We start from the raw sequence: 18,693 nt of genomic DNA on the forward strand, positions 1-18,693 counted from the left end.
GAGTGGCAAGAGTCACAGACGAAGGAAAGAGCAGTGAGAGGCAAGGGCCAGATCATGGAATGTGCTGCAGACTACGTGTTAGATTACACATAAAAGTAATGGGAAACCACTGGAGGGTTATAACACATGGGTGACGTGACCTAATTCACATTTTAAAATGATCAGTCTGAATGATGAAGGAAGAATAAATTGGGCACAAGTAAGAGCAAAGTCAGTAACTAAAAAGCAAAGGTGGGTGATCCTGAGTATGGTGGGTGATGTTCCCATTTTATAGTTAAGGAAACTGAGAATCACGAGTACAAAGTAACCACACCAAAATCATAGCTCAGAAAGTCATAGAGTCAAAATGGGCTTTACCAAAATCAGGCAGGATCCTACACACATTCAGGGAGTGTACAATATGTGTTTCTAATCTTTGGCATTTCTTTGATTTTAATGGGCACCTGTATCTACACAGACACACACACACACTCACACACACACACACACACACACACACACACACACACACGCACACACTGAAATCATAGAAATACAGGATACTAACACTGGAAGAGATCATCTTTCTTACCCAGGTTCCATGAGAATCAAAGTTTAAAGCTCCAAATCTGTGCTGTCTAATACAGCAGCCCCTAATCACATGTGGCTATTTAAATTTAAATGAATTAAAATTAAATAAATGTAGCATTCACTTCAGTTCCTCATTTAAACTTGTCACGTTTCAATTGCTCCACAGCCACAGTTGACTAAGTGGCCACCATATTGGACACTGCAGAATGCTCTATTGAACAGTGCTTCTCTAAGGCATCCACTGTACATAATGAATTAACCTCTCTCCTATGCATCTAAAATGGTACTAGTTATGTACCATCCTTAGGAGAACTGAGAAAACAGTTACTCAAGTCATTTTCTGTGTTCTGAGATTTGGAAAAGGAACCTTGGTTGAGAAAGGCTAGATCCCCTTGAGCTTACAGATCAGAAAAGTGAGGCTGAAAAGGAAGAAGAAATGGATGAGGCTGCAAAGACTTCAGACCCAGGTCTCTTGGTCTCCAGTCCAGCATTCTTTCCAATACACCACAGCCCACTGTTCAGAAAAATGCAACCATCTAGTCAACACATGTTTGCAAGACAGATGAAAATAAAGGAGTTAAAAAAGCCAGGGGTGGCCTTGAATTATTTATTCAGTTGCCCATGTGTGAGGACACAGGCTGTGGGAGGACCTGAATATGTTTTTTTAAGGAAAACCCTTGTATTCTCTTAGACCACAGATGTGAGGAACAGCAGGAGGACATGAGGATGGCCAGGGGCGAGAGGTTGGCATTGATGAATGTAGTGGAAAACACCAGAGATTTTGCAGGGAAAGAGAACTTTTCAAGTAGCTCAACAGCTCTGGAAAACTGTACAAGAAGGGAGCTTGTATTTCCTGAACACAGAGCGTGTGCGCTAGGCACAGCACAGAGGTCATCTTGTTGAATTCCCCACAAAAGCCAGGTGCAGTGAGCATGTTAGCACCTTTTATGGAACAGGACTCAGAGGGCCAGAGAGGATCAGAGAAGGGAGATAACTTGCCCAAGGTCCCACAGGCTGGGAGTGGTGAAGCTGAGACTGTAACACAGACAGCTTGACATCAAAGCTCGTGCACTTTGTACTAAGCCAATTTCCACCAGTATGAACTCCGTGTGTACGGGAGAGTGATAGTTCCATTCCTTTACAACGATTTATTGAACTTGTTGACCTACTTCCTTTAGCCATAGACTATGGTCTACACAGCTGTTAACCCTAATTAGACATGTTTCTAAAATGTCAGTTTGAATTTAACATATGATAACTCCGCTGTGAAATCTTAGACTGAACAGAATAGCTATTGTATGAGCCTCAAGTACCAACTGACTATAGGTTATTAAAAACATATTGATTGAAGCTGAGGGCACTATGTAATAGAGACATATCTCATTACACAACAATTAACCCTCCAATAGGTTTCCAACAATCAGATGGTATTTATTTAATGGACAATAGCCGCTTTATGAAATACAAATTGAATACATACACAGGAAGCTTCATTTACAAAACTTCCATTTTTAAGTGGAATCGAGGCCAAGCCTTGACCAAAAGTCTGATACTCCTCATTGCCACAGAAAAAATAAATAAATCTACGGGCTGCTGGAAAGCCTGCTCTGAAGTGTCACATGAGGTTTCCCAACCCCAGCTCTAAGCTCCCAGTGAGGATGGCTGGGGAAGAGGAAGGGGGGTTTCTACAGAGGGCCTAGGGAGTGCATTTCCTTTCCCCGTGATCACATCCATCCAGCTGTCAAATGAAGGTTCTAGATTCAGGGACTGACAGTAGTGTGGAAAATTGGAGCCCGAATTTAATGTGATGCCATGATCTAATATGTTTTTTACACACACACATGCACACACACACACACGTATACACCCATACTTGTGAGAGCTCCTTGACACATTTTGTGGCCTTTTTTGAGGGGAGGGGTATAACACCTCCTTCATAATTCAAGGTTTGGAAAGACTTAATGAAAGAGCATGAGAGCCTCAGATAAGACACTGCAAAATGTGAGTCGAAGCCCAGCTCCCACCACCTGCAATGGGCTTTTGGTCAAATCTCTCCACCTCTTTGTGCGCCAGTCCCTGCCTCATCTGGCAAATGCAGAAGTTGATTCCCCTTTTACAGAATTACTGGAAAGATTAAATGAGACTGTATAGAAAGCATTTAGTACAGAATCCAGTGCAGAGTAAGCACTTGATAATAAACGGTGACAACCACAACCATAGAGTAATAATTAATCATTAGCTGGTTATTATTTCCACCATCATCAGTGTTGTATCATCATTATTGGATAAAACATCCCCAAGAAGGGCTGGAAGGGGGGCAATATACTAATCTACCCTAAATTATAGCCAAGTTCCAACCAAAATAGAGGTCAACATCGTAGTACGTTTCATGACCCTTTAAAATCCCCTAAAGCTTGAGGTCCTCAGGGAGTCCCGATGCTGAAAGGCAGCCCAAGAAACCATTTGATTCAGGTTTCCACCTTCAGGCCATGCAGGCATCATTAGACCCACTTTTCAGCGGAGAATAAGACTCAGGGAGGGAAAATGACCTGCCCAAGGCCATACCGCTAGTGAGTGGCAGACAGGAGCTGAAGTGAGGTATCTTGTGTCTCAGTTTATCATCCTCTGATCTTCTAAAAATTCTACCTTCAGTTCTATAAAACAACACTAGGCACAGGCACAGATTCTAATTATACAAAAATATATGTGGGACTTCCCTGGTGGCGCAGTGGTTAAGAATCCGCCTGCCAATGCAGGGGACACGGGTTCGATCCCTGGTCCAGGAAGATCCCACATGCCGTGGAGCAACTAAGCCCGTGCGCCACAACTTCTGAGCCTGTGCTCTAGAGCCCATGCTCCGCAACAAGTGAAGCCACTGCAGTGAGAAGCCCACGCACCGCAACGAAGAGTAGCCCCCGCTCGCCGCAACTAGAGAAAGCCCGCGCGCAGCAACGAAGACCCAACGCAGCCAAAAAAAAAAATCAGTGTTGAGCCCTGCTCAGCTTAATGCTGATTCAAGAGAAAGCTAAAAGCCTTAAAAAAAAAAATATTATATATATATATATATGTATATATATGCCTGTGTATTCATGTATAATGTACCCTTCATATACTATACGTATAGGAAGGTGTTTAGCCCATTAACCAGAGGCAACTTCAACTCCCAAGCTCACGGAGATGAGACCAGTACCTCCAGCCCAGAGGAGGTTCTGGTGACAGAGGGTTTCCATGTTTTTAATAATAAAATGAAGCTACATATTCACCACTTAAAATATGCATCATTACTCATTAATTTCTGTTAGCAATCATTCATGTATTCCCTGACCCCCGAATCTACATCGTGCCTCTATGGACCAGTCACTGTGTTAGTCGTTGCGGGCACTCGTTAAACAAGATCAAGAACAAAAACCACAGCAAAATCCCTCTCCAAGGCTGCTTCCCTTCCAAGTTTCCCTCTTCTTGGCAGGAGCGAGAGAGGGGCCTCAACACTTCACAGGCCACACTCACCTTTCAAAGAAGTGGCCGTCGATGGGCGGGAACCACTCCAGCATCACGGAGTCGGTCGTGTGGCCCACGATCTGGGGGGCAAGGGCAACAGGCGCCGGCTTCCTGGAGGGCTGCCAGCTCTGGTACACCAGGTCCAGGTAACAGTGCATTCTGGCGACTTGATTGGGCGTGAAGGAGTCAGTGCAGTCGTCATCTGCAAGCGGGCAGAGGGAGAGATAAGAACCTCGCTGCAACGGGCGGGCAGGCAAGAGAATGATGATGTTTCCCGGTGGACCGAGAGCCAGCACCCCAGCCCTTGCCAACTCAGAGCTGGCCTCTTCCAGCGCTCAAGAGTTAATGGTCTGTGAACAAATTAGTGCAGTCATCACTTCTGGAGACAGGTGAGAGGGAACAGGAGGAAGGGGAGGGAGGACAGAACTGAAAAGGCACGTCTGAGCCTGGAGAGGGAGGTCATGGATAAGGACAAGGGCAAGACAAGCTGCTTTCCACGGGGCCTGAATCCACTGGTCAGTAAGTCACACATTCCCTTATCCGCTCCCTCCCCCACCAATCATTCAACCTCTCTCACTCATCCACTCATTTTCTTGTGTATTCACTCATTCACCCACTCACTCCTTCTTTTACGCACTCACTTGTTCCTTCACTCACGCCTTCACATTCATTCATCCACTCATTCATTAATTGTGCTATTTACTGATGCAGTGATACTGGCCTTCAAACAAGCTTTCTGAGCATCGATTCCATAGTCTCTGCTCTAAGCCAAGGGCCAAGGAAACGTAAAACATTCCTGCCCTCAAGGAGCTACCTGCCTAGTTATAGAGTGAAGGTCAGTTCGCTGTGTGGGTCAAGGTGGTTATAAGGCTGTTCAGGTCTGTGACACTGAGTACTGATGAAGAGGAGTCGGCATGTTGAGGAAGGCAGATGCACCGGAGAGGTTTCTGGAGGTCAACCAGGTTGCACAGCTAAGACTGAGAAAGAAAGCTGAGGCAGGGCGGGAGGGGGAGCTCAGGCCTGCAGAGCCGATGTGTCCTATGCAGCAGGCACAGGCCAGGAGTCAGGCAGACGCAGAAGCAGTCCAGGCTCAGTGTCCATGGCGGGAATACAAGACAATGACGTCGTCTGCATGGTGCTATCACCGGGAAACTCCCAGGCATGGGGCATTGTGCTTTGGACACATATAACCCTCCCACTAGTCTTGGAGTAAATACTGTGATTTCTGCATTGTACAGAGGAGGAAATTGAGGCTGAGAGAGGTCTACCTGCTTTTTAAAGAGCACAGAGCTAGGGGCAGATCTGAGATTCGAACCCAGGCAGTCTGGACTCCAAGGCCACGTGTCTAATCAATATGAGAACTTCTTTCTGAGGGTACATGAGACCTTGTCTGGGCAAAGTATCCTGCAGGTGCTTGATAAACAGGAGTTGAGCCTGAGTCTGAGGGGGCTGGAATACAATCTCTTAATGTCTTTAGATCTAACGACCTTCAATTCTAGTCTCTCTTTTCTAGGATGCGGAATGAAGGCCACGACCCGAGACTTATCCACACCCGCCTCCAACTCCCCACCCCAAGGAAGAAGCTGGACTCCCATCTCTCCCTCCAACAGCTTTATTCAGCTGCCCCAGGGGCAGAGCAAGGCGCTGTTTTGGCTTGGTTTCCAAAAACACCCCTTCCCAGACGTGTCCGCCTGGTCAGGGTTTCCGCAGCTGGGCCCCAGACGGCGGAGCACGGAGATCGCCAGATCTTAAAACAAACCCGCCACTGGGAATCCCGCAGCATAAACTCACTTCCCCTTATCAAACAAACAGAAAATAACTTTGGGCAGGTGCTGGGCAGTTGGACATGACCTTGAGAATCCAGCTTTGAGAAGGGACGGGGTACAAGGAGGTTATACACAGAAGCTGCCTCTGATCCCCTTCGCAATTTTTGACAGTCTCCTTTCCAGCACCCTGGGGAAGTCTTTCATACATTGGGTGTCCTTTGGAAAACTCTGTAAAAGAGTTACTAGTTACACAAATCACTCTCAAGCCCAGATACCCCCATGTAAACCCCTGGATACCAAACGTTCTATGGGTCCCCATTGCCTGGAGAATAGAGTCCAAATGCACTTGATGGTCTAAGAAGGGTTAGATCTTCAGGTGCATTTTCCTTTGTTACTATGAACTCTGCACTTCATCCTGAAAGCTCTGGAAAAGCCACCGGATAGGTTACAGGGAGGAGAAGGACATGAGGGCAAAGGAAGTAGGGGTTCTGTAGTTAGATCCATGCATGAGGAACCTGGAGTCAGGAATCCGGAGTCAAATGATTTTATGCCCTCAGTGCTTCGGTTTCCCCATCTGTAAAGTGGAGATGATGAAGATAACGAGAGTGCTTATGTCAGAACACTGCTGAGGGTTATGAAAAGTGCAACATCAAGAGGTATGACCAATGCTCAGTGAATGCTCACTGCCTCGGGACCGGGAATAGTGCCTGTGTGTGTGCACGCATGCATATGCGCTGAGGTGGGTGAGTGCTGGAAAACTAGAAGCAGGAAAAAATAACAGAATGTAAAATATTCATTCTCTTTGATCTCACAACATCCCATTTAGGAATTCAACAGATCGATACTCATGAACAAACACGAGGGAAAACATACGTACAAGGATGTCTTTTGAAGCATCATTTACATAGTAAAAATATTAGAAATAACACATCCATGTGCCAATAGGGGGATGACTCTGTACCTTGAGGCACATGCACAGAAGAGAATTCTAATCAGTCATTTCCAAAACAAGGAAGTAACTTTAAAACTCAGGTCCCTTGTGTGTAAATTGGGGACATTTAAATCAACCCCACTACTTAGAGTTGTGGTGTGGGCTCCATGAGCTGGAACGTATAAAGCATTTATCAAGATGAATGAAGAAGAAAAACTGCAATTTTTTTCCTCTCTACATTCTGATTTGTTTGCTTTTCTTCCCCCGAAGAAGCGTATTTTCCTTTTATAACTTAAATATTAGCCGTTTCCATGTCTGTCAATAAAAAAGTTTGAAAAACGGATAGGTGATAGAACCTGGTAGGAGAACAGAACTGTATCTGAACTTTAAAGCTGAAGTCGGAAAATGTCCCTCCCAGGGTAGATCACTTAGAGACTGAACTGCTACCAGAATCTTGGGTGAGGTAAGGGTTTCTGTTTATCATAAAGGCTCTGCCTCAATTAGCTAACGTCTCGGGTCAGCCCCTCTTAGCTTTCTGCCATCACGGGCTTTCCCTCCTGATATCCGTGGCCACTTGATCCTGGTCTCTAGGACCAGCCAACCCATCTTGTTCTTCTGTCCCCACGTTGTCCCCAAGCAGAAAGGACTTTGGGGGGATTTCAGTATTCTGGAAGTCTGCACCAGTCCCCATGCTGTTGAAGTTGTGCCCTGAGTTTTCTAATCAAACTTTGTTCTCAAGAACAATTTCCAGCCGTAGCTGGAAGGGCACAGAGCATGGAGGTTCAGGGCCTCCACTCCCTGTGGAGCCTCGGGCACAATGCTGACCCCTGACAGCCTCATTTCTACCCGCTGTTAAATAAGGAATCATGATGCTAACTGCTTCCTACAGCTGATGAAAGCATTTTACAAGCTAACCATTTCCAGTGCGTGAATAACTGAGTTGCCCTTTGTAAAAGTCTCTGCCTTTTTGTTGTTTTAAAAACAATAATAATAGCAACAGCAATAAGTGATTATATTCACTGTAGAGCATTTGGAATGTGCCAAGACTACTGCAAAGAAATAAACATTACCATAAACATTACCTAGAGATAATACAATTAATATCTAGTATACACATATATGTATGTGTAGATGGATGTGAATATCTACAGTGAATTTCTGTAATTCTTATCATCACAAACATCATATATATACTTGTGATGATATATGATATATATTCCAGGTCTTACACTATACATTAGGCTCTGGGCTGTTTTCACGCTAAACAGTGAACAAATAATCCTACTAATCGTCACTTATTGAGCACGAGTTATAGTACCAAGGACAGATCTAAAGCCTTCACCTGTACCATCACACCTACTGTCAGGCAAGGTAAGGGTGACTAACCTCCATGGTATCGATGAAGTAACAGGCTCAGAGAGAAGTAACTTGCCTGAGGTCAAAGGCTAGCGCACAGAGGATTCAAGCTGGTCCCCACACTCCACACTTCACACTCTGAACCACCATGTTACTCTGCTTTGTGCCCCTCAACCATCTGCTACGCATCTTCAGTGGTCACATAATGTTCTATCATATAGGTACCTTGTGATTTACTTCAGCAACCCATTCTCTTTGGACTTGTAGGAAGCTTCTATTTTTTCACACGTATAAAAGCCCTTCTTTTCTATGCTTGGTAGACAGTAAATGCCTAATTAATATTTGGAGAATAAACATTGCTAAGAACATTTTTAGGACTAAATCTTTAAACACATCAACTGATTTATTTCCTTAGGATATACTTCTTAGAGGTGGGGCTGCTGGGTCAAAACGTATGTGCATATTAAAAGAGACACACAGAACAACGGTGGCAAGGCACTTGCTCCCAAAGGCTGGGGAAGGCCTGGTTTCCACACTCTTGAGGAGGCAAGGCCTGGAGGGTCCTCTTGGTTGGCTCCCTATGGCCTATTACCTTCAGGAAGTAAAATCTGAGCTGCTGCCCTTCTATCTGCCTGGGGATTATCCAACAGCTCAACGTGACCGCACTCACCCGGTGCTCGACCTGGCTTGCCCCATCACCTGCCTGGTGCCTGCTTAACCTGAGCAGTTGGGACTCTCTTAAACTTCCCCAGTATCAGAAAGGGAGCCAAATAACTCTTGCTTAAATGCAGGCTCTGCAATAGAAGGCATACCTTGTTTTTGCTGTGTGACCCTGGGAAAGTGACTTAAAATCCCTAAGCCACACTTTCTGCATCTGTAAAATGGGTGCAATAGTAATAGCACTTACTCCATTGGGTTATTTTGAGGATTCAATGAGACAAGCCTAAGAAGTGTTTCCTACAGTGTCTGGCACACCACAGGCACTCAGTAATTTCTGTAGACCTGCCACCAGCCACGTTCAATTAATTAAAATTACTTAGGACTAACAATTCAGTTCCTCAGTCTCACTTGCCGTGATTCAAGTGCTCAATAGCCACAAGCGGCTAATGGCTACCATACAGGGCAGCACAGACACAGAACACATACAGCTTTGCAGAAAGTTGGAGGACCCAGGAAGGAAGGAACTTGGAGCAGCTGAGCCGGCAAGGTCTCCACCCTCTTGCCTTGACTGCAAACCCCCTGTGCATTGCTCTCCCCAGCCCTGAGAACCCGATCCTGGTCTGCATTTTGAATTTCATCCAGCTGCTTTTGTCACCTCATCTATCAGAGATCCTAAGGAAAACAAACATTTCAAAGTTCGTGGTTGCCTTGAATATGCTTTTGCGGGTGTAAGTTTGTTATCGTAGCTCAGTGAATTAGTTCTGCTGTTAATGGGTCACTGAGCTGAGGGGTTCCTTTAAAAAAACAACATTAAGTCAATCACCCTTTAGATCTGTACAAAGGGGAACAAAAAAAGATTTAGTTTATGGGGGTCTGGTAGCTAGTGGCAGCTCCTGACCCCTAAGAGGCCGGCAAACTTCCAAATTCATGTTATTGTTTATTTTCCATGTGCATTGAGCTGGCCAAGGAAAGGTGCTATAGAAATGGAACGTAAGCAGGGCCCCGTAAGAGGACAGGGCACCGGATGTGAGATGCAGGCTTGGCTGGGAATGGGAGCCCAGTAGGAATCTGCTTTTGAGGAAATACCCAGTACCCGGGTCTTTTTTAGAGACCCAAACCTAAGGACCGTTTATGGTGCCAAGGGTGGGTACTGACCCTTCAAGAGACCTCAGGTGTGAACTGTAGGAACCTGAAACTGGAGAGGCCCCCAGAGGCCATCAGCCCAAATGGGAAACCAGGAAGACCCAAGGGCAATCATCGAATTCATTGGGTTTCAGGAGGGAAATCCTCTCTTCAAATGCAATCTGAGGCAAAACTCCAACAGAAACGGAAAACTGTTGGAAGGGGGCTCCCCTGGTTCAAGCAGAGATGGAGGCCTAGAGTCACACAGCCACTCAGGGCAGCCCCCCGAAGCATCTCTGTGGGACAGAGCTTGAAAGCCACCCAAAATGCTCAATATCCCACTCAGCCATCAGCTATGTCTCATTTGAAGAGAGGCATGAGAGTAAATGAGAAAAAAAAATACTTGGAGTCACCAAAATATACAAGCAGCTCATGCAGCTCAATATTAAAAAAACAAACAACCCAATCCAAAAATGGGCAGAAGACCTAAATAGACATTTCCCCAAAGAAGATATACAGACTGCCAACAAACACATGAAAGGATGCTCAACATCACTAATCACTAGAGAAATGCAAATCAAAACTACAATGAGGTATCACCTCACACTGGTCAGAATGGCCATCATCAAAAAATCTACAAACATATATACAATGGAATATTACTCAGCCATAAAAAGGAACGAAATTGGGTCACTTGTTGAGACGTGGATGGATCTAGACACTGTCATACAGAGTGAAGTAAGTCAGAAAGAGAAAAACAAATATCGTATATTAACGCATATATGTGGAACCTAGAAAAATGGTACAGATGAACCGGTTTGCAGGGCAGAAATTGAGACACAGATGTAGAGAACAAACGTATGGACACCAAGGGGGGAAAGCAGCGGGGGTGGGGGTGGTGTTGTGATGAACTGGGCGATTGGGATTGACACGTATACACTGATGTGTATAAAATTGATGACTAATAAGGACCTGCTGTATAAAAAATATAAACAAAATAAAATTTAAAAATAAAAAAAAAATCTACAAACAATAAATGCTGGAGAGGGTGTGGAGAAAAGGGAACCTTCTTGCACTGTTGGTGGGAATGTAAATTGATACAGCCACTATGGAGAACAGTATGGAGGTTCCTCAAAAAACTAAAAATAGAACTACCATACGACCCAGCAATCCCACTACTGGGCATATACCCTGAGAAAACCATAATTCAAAAAGAGTCATGTACCACAGTGTTCACTGCAACTCTATTTAACAATAGCCAGGACATGGAAGCAACCTAAGTGTCCATCGACAGATGAATGCATAAAGAAGACGTGGCACATATATACAATGGAATATTACTCAGCCATAAAAAAGAAACGAAACTGAGTTCTTTGTAGTGAGGTGGATGGACCTAGAGTCTGTCATACAGAGTGAAGTAAGTCAGAAACAGAAAAACAAATACCGTATGCTAACACATATATATGGAATCTAAAAAAAAAAAAAAAAAAAGTGGTTCTGAAGAACCTAGGGGCAGGACAGGAATAAAGACGCAGACTTAGAGAATGGACTTGAGGACACGGGGAGGGGGAAGTGTAAGCTGGGACAAAGTGAGAGAGTGGCATGGACATATATACACTACCAAATGTAAAATAGATAGCTAGTGGGAAGCAGCCGCATAGCACAGGGAGATCAGCTCGGTGCTCTGTGACCACCTAGAGGGGTGGGATAGGGAGGGTGGGAGGGAGATGCAAGAGGGAGGGGATATGGGGATATATGTATACGTATAGCTGATTCACTTTGTTATACAGCAGCAACTAACACAACAATGTAAAGCAATTATACTCCAATAAAGATGTTAAAAAAAATAAAATAAAATTAGAGATTTAACTAAGCAATTCCATTGTAAAAAAAAAAAAAAATACTTTGAGTCAGATGTGCGACCTGGGGCCAAAGACTTCAGTCAGCCTCTGGATTGTACTGTCTGTCACCTGTGAAATGGTGATAGTTTCTACCTCATAGGTTTCTTGTAAGAATTAAATAAGATGGTGTATATTAAAGTCCTTTATGAACAATAAGCTTTTTTACAAGTAGAAGTATTGTTATTGGTAAGAATCAATTTTATATGCCTGTTATTAGAGAATTTATTCATTTTCTTCCCTCCCTGCCTTTCTCTTTCCCTTCTTCCCTCCTTCCTCCCTTTCTTCTTAACAAACATTTTTAAAGCACAAGGCCCTGTGCTAGGTACTGAGAATACAGTCATGTATTAGAGGCAAGCTTCGCCTTCACAGAGCTTGCTTGTTTTGGTTGGTGGAAAGAAACACTTAAGTTGAATATTACAATAGAATTGGATGCTGGGCTACCATGTGCAGTTTTGCAGGTGCTGCCTTACCCAAAAGCTCATGGTTAGGCGGCCAGTAGTGAGGGCTGTGACTGCGCTAAGGAAGGGATATCTTCTTCTAATTTGCCAAAGATGTTATAAGGGCTTGAAGTGGCCTTGATATACACTAAAAGGAAGTACAGGGCATCCTAGAATCCAGAGAATGAGTCTTTAACGCTGTTACTGATGGTATGGAAAAGGGCTTTGAAAGGATATATGCAGTTAGGAGAAAAACATATCCAACTTATGTAATAATTTCATATTTGCAAAACCAAAAGCGTTCTATTTTTTTCTATAATAAAACACTAAAGGAGCATGTGAGAGTTCTGAGTTTTAAAAAACGTTTCAGGGGCTTCCCTGGTGGCGCAGTGGTTGAGAGTCTGCCTGCCAATGCAGGGGACACGGGTTCGAGCCCTGGTCTGGGAAGATCCCACATGCCGCGGAGCAACAAAGCCCGTGAGCCACAGTTGCTGAGCCTGCGCGTCTGGAGCCTGTGCTCCGCAGGGAGAGGCCGCGACGGTGAGAGGCCCGCGCACCGTGATGAGGAGTGGTCCCCGCTTGCCACAGCTGGAGAAAGCCCTCTCACAGAAACAAAGACCCAACACGGCCAAAAATAAATAAATTAATTAATTAATTAAAAAAATAAAAATAAAAAAGGATTCCCCAAAGCCCTATTAAAAAAAAAAAAAGTTTCAAATAAATAAATAAATAAATAAATAAAGTTTCAACCACCACCAGCTTAGAAAATTACAGCTGCAAAACTAGGAGCAACCTTGGAGGTCAGTTCCAAAGATTCCATTTTCTTGAGAAAAGCGGGACCCAGAGAGGACATGTGACAGACCCCAAGGCATTAGGTGACCCTGTGGCAGAGCTGGGCCTTCTATGCAGGTTTCCCTACTTTCAGTCCTGGTGAGCTTCCTTCTGAGGAGCCCTCAGATACAACATCTTCCTTGTATCCACGAGGTGCTCACGGAAGGAATATTATATTGATTATTTGGGATGAGGAATTGTTGGGATGAAGAAATCTTAGAAAAGGCAAGCAGCTTGCTCGAGGCTTCTCTGAGCCAGGACCAGAGGCCACGTGTGACACCCAGCCCCGTGCACCCTGCAGAGTGTTGGCCTTACCTGCATAGCTCATGAAGTTGTTGTAAGGAGTGTTGAAGAAGCTATTAAAGCCACAGGTGTCGTTCCCTGGCCCCGGGTCACCGCAGAACTTGTGTTTTGGGGCTGGGTTGGTGTCACTGCAGAGGTCTCCGGTCTCAAAGGAAGGCTCTGTCTCCATGCAGGGGTCACTGCAAGACTGGATTTCTGAGATGCCTCGGAAGATGTGATAGAGGCCCAGGCTGTGCCCGATCTCATGGATCATGGTGTGGGTGTGCCCAGGAATGCCATAGAAAGATGGATTCAAGACAATGCCACCTGCAAGGGGAAAGCCAGAGCATTAGGCAAACTGGGCATTCTGCTTCCTGATGCGGGGATCCCCAAACCAATCAAGGGTCAGTGGGGTACCGCCCAAAGTAACCGCAGGCTTCTCCACCCTATGACTCCACTGCTGAGAGCTGTTACGACTTGCGGTGTTAATCACTGATTGAGTAGGAAGAAGTCTCAAAAGTCATTTTGTGCAATCCCTTCACTTTTCAGTTGAAAACACCGATGCCTAAAAAAGTGAGGCAACTTAACCAAGGGGATTTCAAACTACTTAGAAGAAGTGGCATAATTAGAATTCAAGGACTCTGATTTCTGGGCTGGCCAACATTTCTGCTGCAACTTCTTAGGAAGCGTGGCACGCCCTGGTTCACAAACACTCTACGCGCATTTGCTTAAATGAAGCCCTCATGGCCAGACACCTCGGTTCCGGTTCTCATTTTGCCTTCACTAACTCTGTGAAGTTGAGCAAGTCAACTGCCATCCCTGAATCCCATTTCTGCAGCTCTGTACCCTTTGAGAGTGAATATTCATAAAGTCCAGCACCATGGCGTGCTCACCATTATAACACTGGTCAAAATAGCCACTGTTTCTTGAGCATTCATTACGTATCCTCAGGCCCTGTGCTCAGTGTTTAATGTGTATAATCACACTGAATCATCTCACAACCCAGTAAGAGCGGCACTGACTCACAGAGAGGTGAAGTAACTGGCCCATGATCGAATTAGTAAATGGGGAGCTGGAATTTGAACCCGAGATCCTTGGGTTCCAGAGCCAGAGGTCTTAATCTGAGTTCTACTGCTAATGTTCACCACAGGGTCCAGAATATGGCATCTCATTAAATGTATGTTGAATATTTGCTGAATGCCGACCCAATTAAAGATGTTTTACGAGGCCAAAGTAATCACGCGTAGGCAGCCAGCACAGCACCTGACACACAGCAAGTGCCTTATTTACTGTCTAACCACTTGCTACTCCAGGTGTAGCTCAAGAACAAGCAGCATGACCTGGAGGGTGACTAAAGATGCAGCCCCTTAGGCCCCACCCCAGACCTACAGAATCAGAATAAGTATTTTAACAACAGCCCCAGAGGACTTGCCTGTGCGCTCTAGTTTGAGAAGCAATAATCTACCCCACGTCTTAAAAGATTGAGCTTTGCTCCACTTGGGCAGATAGATGGACCAGATGTCAGGAAAATCAATGGATAGCATGGCTCTATGTTCATTTTTAGGCACTGGAGAAATACATACAGGCTGGCAGAGAGATATTTCAACTGGAAAATCCAAGTGTGGGGAATTTCCTGGCAGTCCAGCGTTTAAGACTCAGTGCTTTCCTTGCTGGGGGCGCAGGTTCGATCCCTGTTCGGGGAACTGAGATCTCACAAGCCACGCGGAGGGGCCAAAGAAAAAAGAAGGAAATCCAAGTGTGTTTAAGGGAAGGTTAAGATGCAAGTCTGAGCAACCTGCAAGCAGTGACTGTGTGCAGAGCAGGATCTTACGAAAGAGTGGAGAGGAGCCAGGGCCTTGCTGATTTGTGCTGGCAAGCCTGGAGCAGGCATGGGGGTAGTTTTATCTCGGACTGAGCTGCTGGGAGGGTAAGCCTGCTCAGCCATGGGGCTCACGGAGTCTATTAATTCTGAACTGCTCAGAGCCTTCCAGCACAAAGATAAAGATGTATGAGAGGATGTGTGGGGCTGTGTGCACGCGCGTGTGTATGTGAGAAGGGGCAGGCAGAGGCGGGGAGGAAGAGAAACTGAGACAGGAAATCTCTCTCAATTATTTTCTGTCAATCATAATATGAAACATAATCGCCTTCCCACCCAAGGCTTTTTCCAGGGATCATGGCATAACAGCAGGAAAAGAGGGTGAAAAAAAAAATATATATATGGTTTTAATAAATTGGGTTTGATTGGGCCTACTGCAGAGGAATTGCTTATGACCGAGATGTCTCAGGATGGGGAGGTGGCAGCCTGGAGGCCAGCTGGAGTTAGCCTGACATGGATTGCAATCTTCACTCTGTCTCGCACTGGCTGTGTCATCTTGGGAAAGTGACTTTGCATCTCTGGCGTGCTCTAAAATAAACAGCTACGACAGATAGCGCCAATGATTCTCTGTCTTTCTATGAAGCTTTAACATTGAGGTAAATGGGGAATGGGAGGCTGGCAGGACCCCTCAGGTATTTCCAGGGATAATGACAGGATTGCAGACTTAACGTCCAGCCTGGCTCTGTCTGGTTCACCTCAACCCCTCCCAACTCTCCCCTTTTCACAGGGCGACAGCACAGAGCCTGAGTCCTGTTCCACTGCTTCTCTTAAAAGGTGAAATAGCTTGAGGCTGACATCATCCTGAAATACTATAACATGCTATGGATTTATAGCCTTCTGTATTCCTGGTCCTGAGCCAGTGTCTGAAATTCACAGTATTATCAGGAGTATTTTTCTCTAATTTTAGAAGCCTGCTGTTCAACCCTTCTAAAACTCTGATCATGACCCTTTTGGTTGATTTTCCAAGAGGACAGAATTTCAGCACTGAGAAGGGTCCTTGGAGACCCTCTACGTCTCACCTATTCCTTTAAAAACTGAAGAAATTGAGACCTGGAGAAGGAAAGGGTCTTGCCTAAGGCCATCCTGTTAAGTCACAGCTAAGAACAACCACGTATTTTGGCCCTGGACTAGCAAGATTCCCATACACCATGTTAGGCATGTGACATAAGCTAATCAGCTTCAGCTTGCGTAAGCTGCACACTCTCTTTTGCCCCGCCCCTGTCTGTCTAGGTCTGCCTGTCTATCTGTCTACCCAGCCATCACCTATCTCAGGGTTTCTCAAGAACAGCACTACTGGTATCTGGGGCTGGATAACTCTCTACTGTGGGTATTGGAGGAGACATAGCGGCATCGCTGGGCTCTACCCACTAGATGCCAGTAGCATTCCCCCATTTGTAACATCCAAAATTTTCTCTAGACATTGTCAAACGTCTCCTAGGGCATAAAAATCCACCCAGTCAGAACCGCTAGATATTTATTTTTGTTTCTATCTATTTACACAACCACGCATATGTGTGTGTGCACACACACAGACACACAAACTGGTTTCGCTCTCTTAAAAACAACTAGGAAAAGATAGTGGTCTGGAGGGAACTAAGTCTCGAGTTTGACTCAACACAACTTTATTGTTTGAAGTTGCAGAGTCCCTTATCTCCCAGATATTGTGGATTTAGAGCAGCTACTGGACTCTGGCTGTATCACCAGGAGACCAGACAGGCCTGAGGAAAGATCCAGCACCATCACTCTGCTGAGCCCTAACATTCTCAGATGAAGGTACTCACTGAGTCATCACTATTCACTGGTGTAAATAATAGGAACATTCTAACAGGGGGAAAATAGCCAAATAAATTGCAGTGCTCTCACTCAATGGAACATTATGTGGCTATTAAAAAATATCTTGTCTTTAGAGAACTGGACATGACCTAGAGAGATGCTTTCCTCTTGTGATGTTAAATGAAAAAAAGGTGGGTGGGAAGTAATTTTGAAGACTGTTGCAACATGGGAAAATGCAGATAGCATAATATTAAGTGAAAAAAAGAATATTAAGTGAAAACGAACACATGCATGTATGCTGTGATTTCAAATATGCACAAGTTGAAAAATGCATGTCTACCTATAGACGTGTATTGGAAGAGAGCATGGAAAAATTAAAATTAAAGAACAACGTTTGCTTACAGGGCCTGGTTCAGAAACCATTGTCATTTCTGACTTTTGGTGACTGGTTTGTGTAAACGCATGTCTTGTTTATGGATTTGCATAATTTGAATGTAAGAAGAGTTCCTGGTGGTGTTGGTGGGTGGAAAATGGAGGAACAGGGAGTTCTTACGAACTCTCTCTTGCCTCTTTGGCATCTTTCAAGTCAACCCATCACTGGCTGGGCCAGCACAATGTGGTTACTAGGTAGAGAAAATATTTGCATGAACTAAGAGGCAGGGGGTAAAAGGAGAAAGCAATAGATGAAAAGAGTTGGAAATTTAAATTCCAGTTGTGGTTCTGCCGCTGATTTGTTTGTGACCTTGGATAAGTCCCATTCCCTCTCTAGATCTTAAGTTTCTCCATTGGTAGAACAGGATTAATAACATTGTGATATTTTTCAAAGCATCACTTGATGGGTGAAAGATAAGGAATGCTAAAGAGTTTTGAAAAATTAAAAAGTGATAAGTAAGTAGGTTGTTCACCATCATCACTACCATGGTCCCCATCATCATCATCCTCACTACTAAACGTATTCCTGTACTAATCCAATTTCTTCCTGAAGAAGTTTCTAATTCTCACCTAAATGCATTAGGGCCTCCTTGTCCCACGGCCAAGTTGCTACTCCTGCCAATTCCTCCTCCGAGGAGTTTGCAAAGAAGATATTGAGGTGTGTTGATCCATCCAGTCTAAGAATGTTCTTCAGCTCATTAACATCCAAGTATGCTCTGTAAGAGAAAAAGAACCTTGGCTGTCATCACCATCCAAAAAAGGTAGTATTCAAATAACAGGTACTCCCAAATTAATAGAGTCATGATGTGCCAGGCACTTGGCTAAGCATTTTATAAACATCGCCTCATTGACTGCCTCCAATAATCTCATATGGTAAGTGAGATAATCCCATTTTACAGATAAAAAAATGAAGTCCTTGTGAGTTTAAGAAACTTGAAGATTGCTCAGTTTATAAACAATAGCAGAGTTCAGTTTAAAACCTAGATTTATCTAAAGTCTGCATCTGTGCCCCTAAGGACTCTGCTGTATGGACTGATGATAGGGCAACATAATATGGATATAGACTGAGAACAGACCATGGAAGAGATAACATGTATTCTAGCCTTGGCGTCTTCCCTATTTCATTCAATCACTATGGACCTCGGACCATGTATTTGGCAAATACGAAGCTGTACTAGGAGGCCTACTTTGCATCTCTACTCAAATCTTGCAAGGAGGTGTTATTACTCTGTTCTCAAGATAAGCAACATGTGGTCCA

The 18,693-nt window shown here is 44.6% G+C and overlaps 1 protein-coding gene across 1 annotated transcript in view; it reads right to left on the reverse strand.

The window, feature by feature from the left end:
• Nucleotides 1-18,693, reverse strand: part of PAPPA (pappalysin 1) — a 254,556-nt gene that overhangs the window by 180,263 nt on the left and 55,600 nt on the right. Inside the window, exons 3-5 of the mRNA XM_068552436.1 lie at nucleotides 18,006-18,151; nucleotides 13,388-13,681; nucleotides 4,078-4,270 (exon numbers count right to left, since the gene is read on the reverse strand). Of these exons, the coding sequence (XP_068408537.1) occupies nucleotides 4,078-4,270; nucleotides 13,388-13,681; nucleotides 18,006-18,151 (633 nt within the window). The remainder of the gene's footprint in view (nucleotides 1-4,077; nucleotides 4,271-13,387; nucleotides 13,682-18,005; nucleotides 18,152-18,693) is intronic.

Source organism: Eschrichtius robustus, chromosome 10 (genome assembly GCF_028021215.1).
Source record: "Eschrichtius robustus isolate mEscRob2 chromosome 10, mEscRob2.pri, whole genome shotgun sequence".
NCBI lineage: Eukaryota > Metazoa > Chordata > Mammalia > Artiodactyla > Eschrichtiidae > Eschrichtius > Eschrichtius robustus.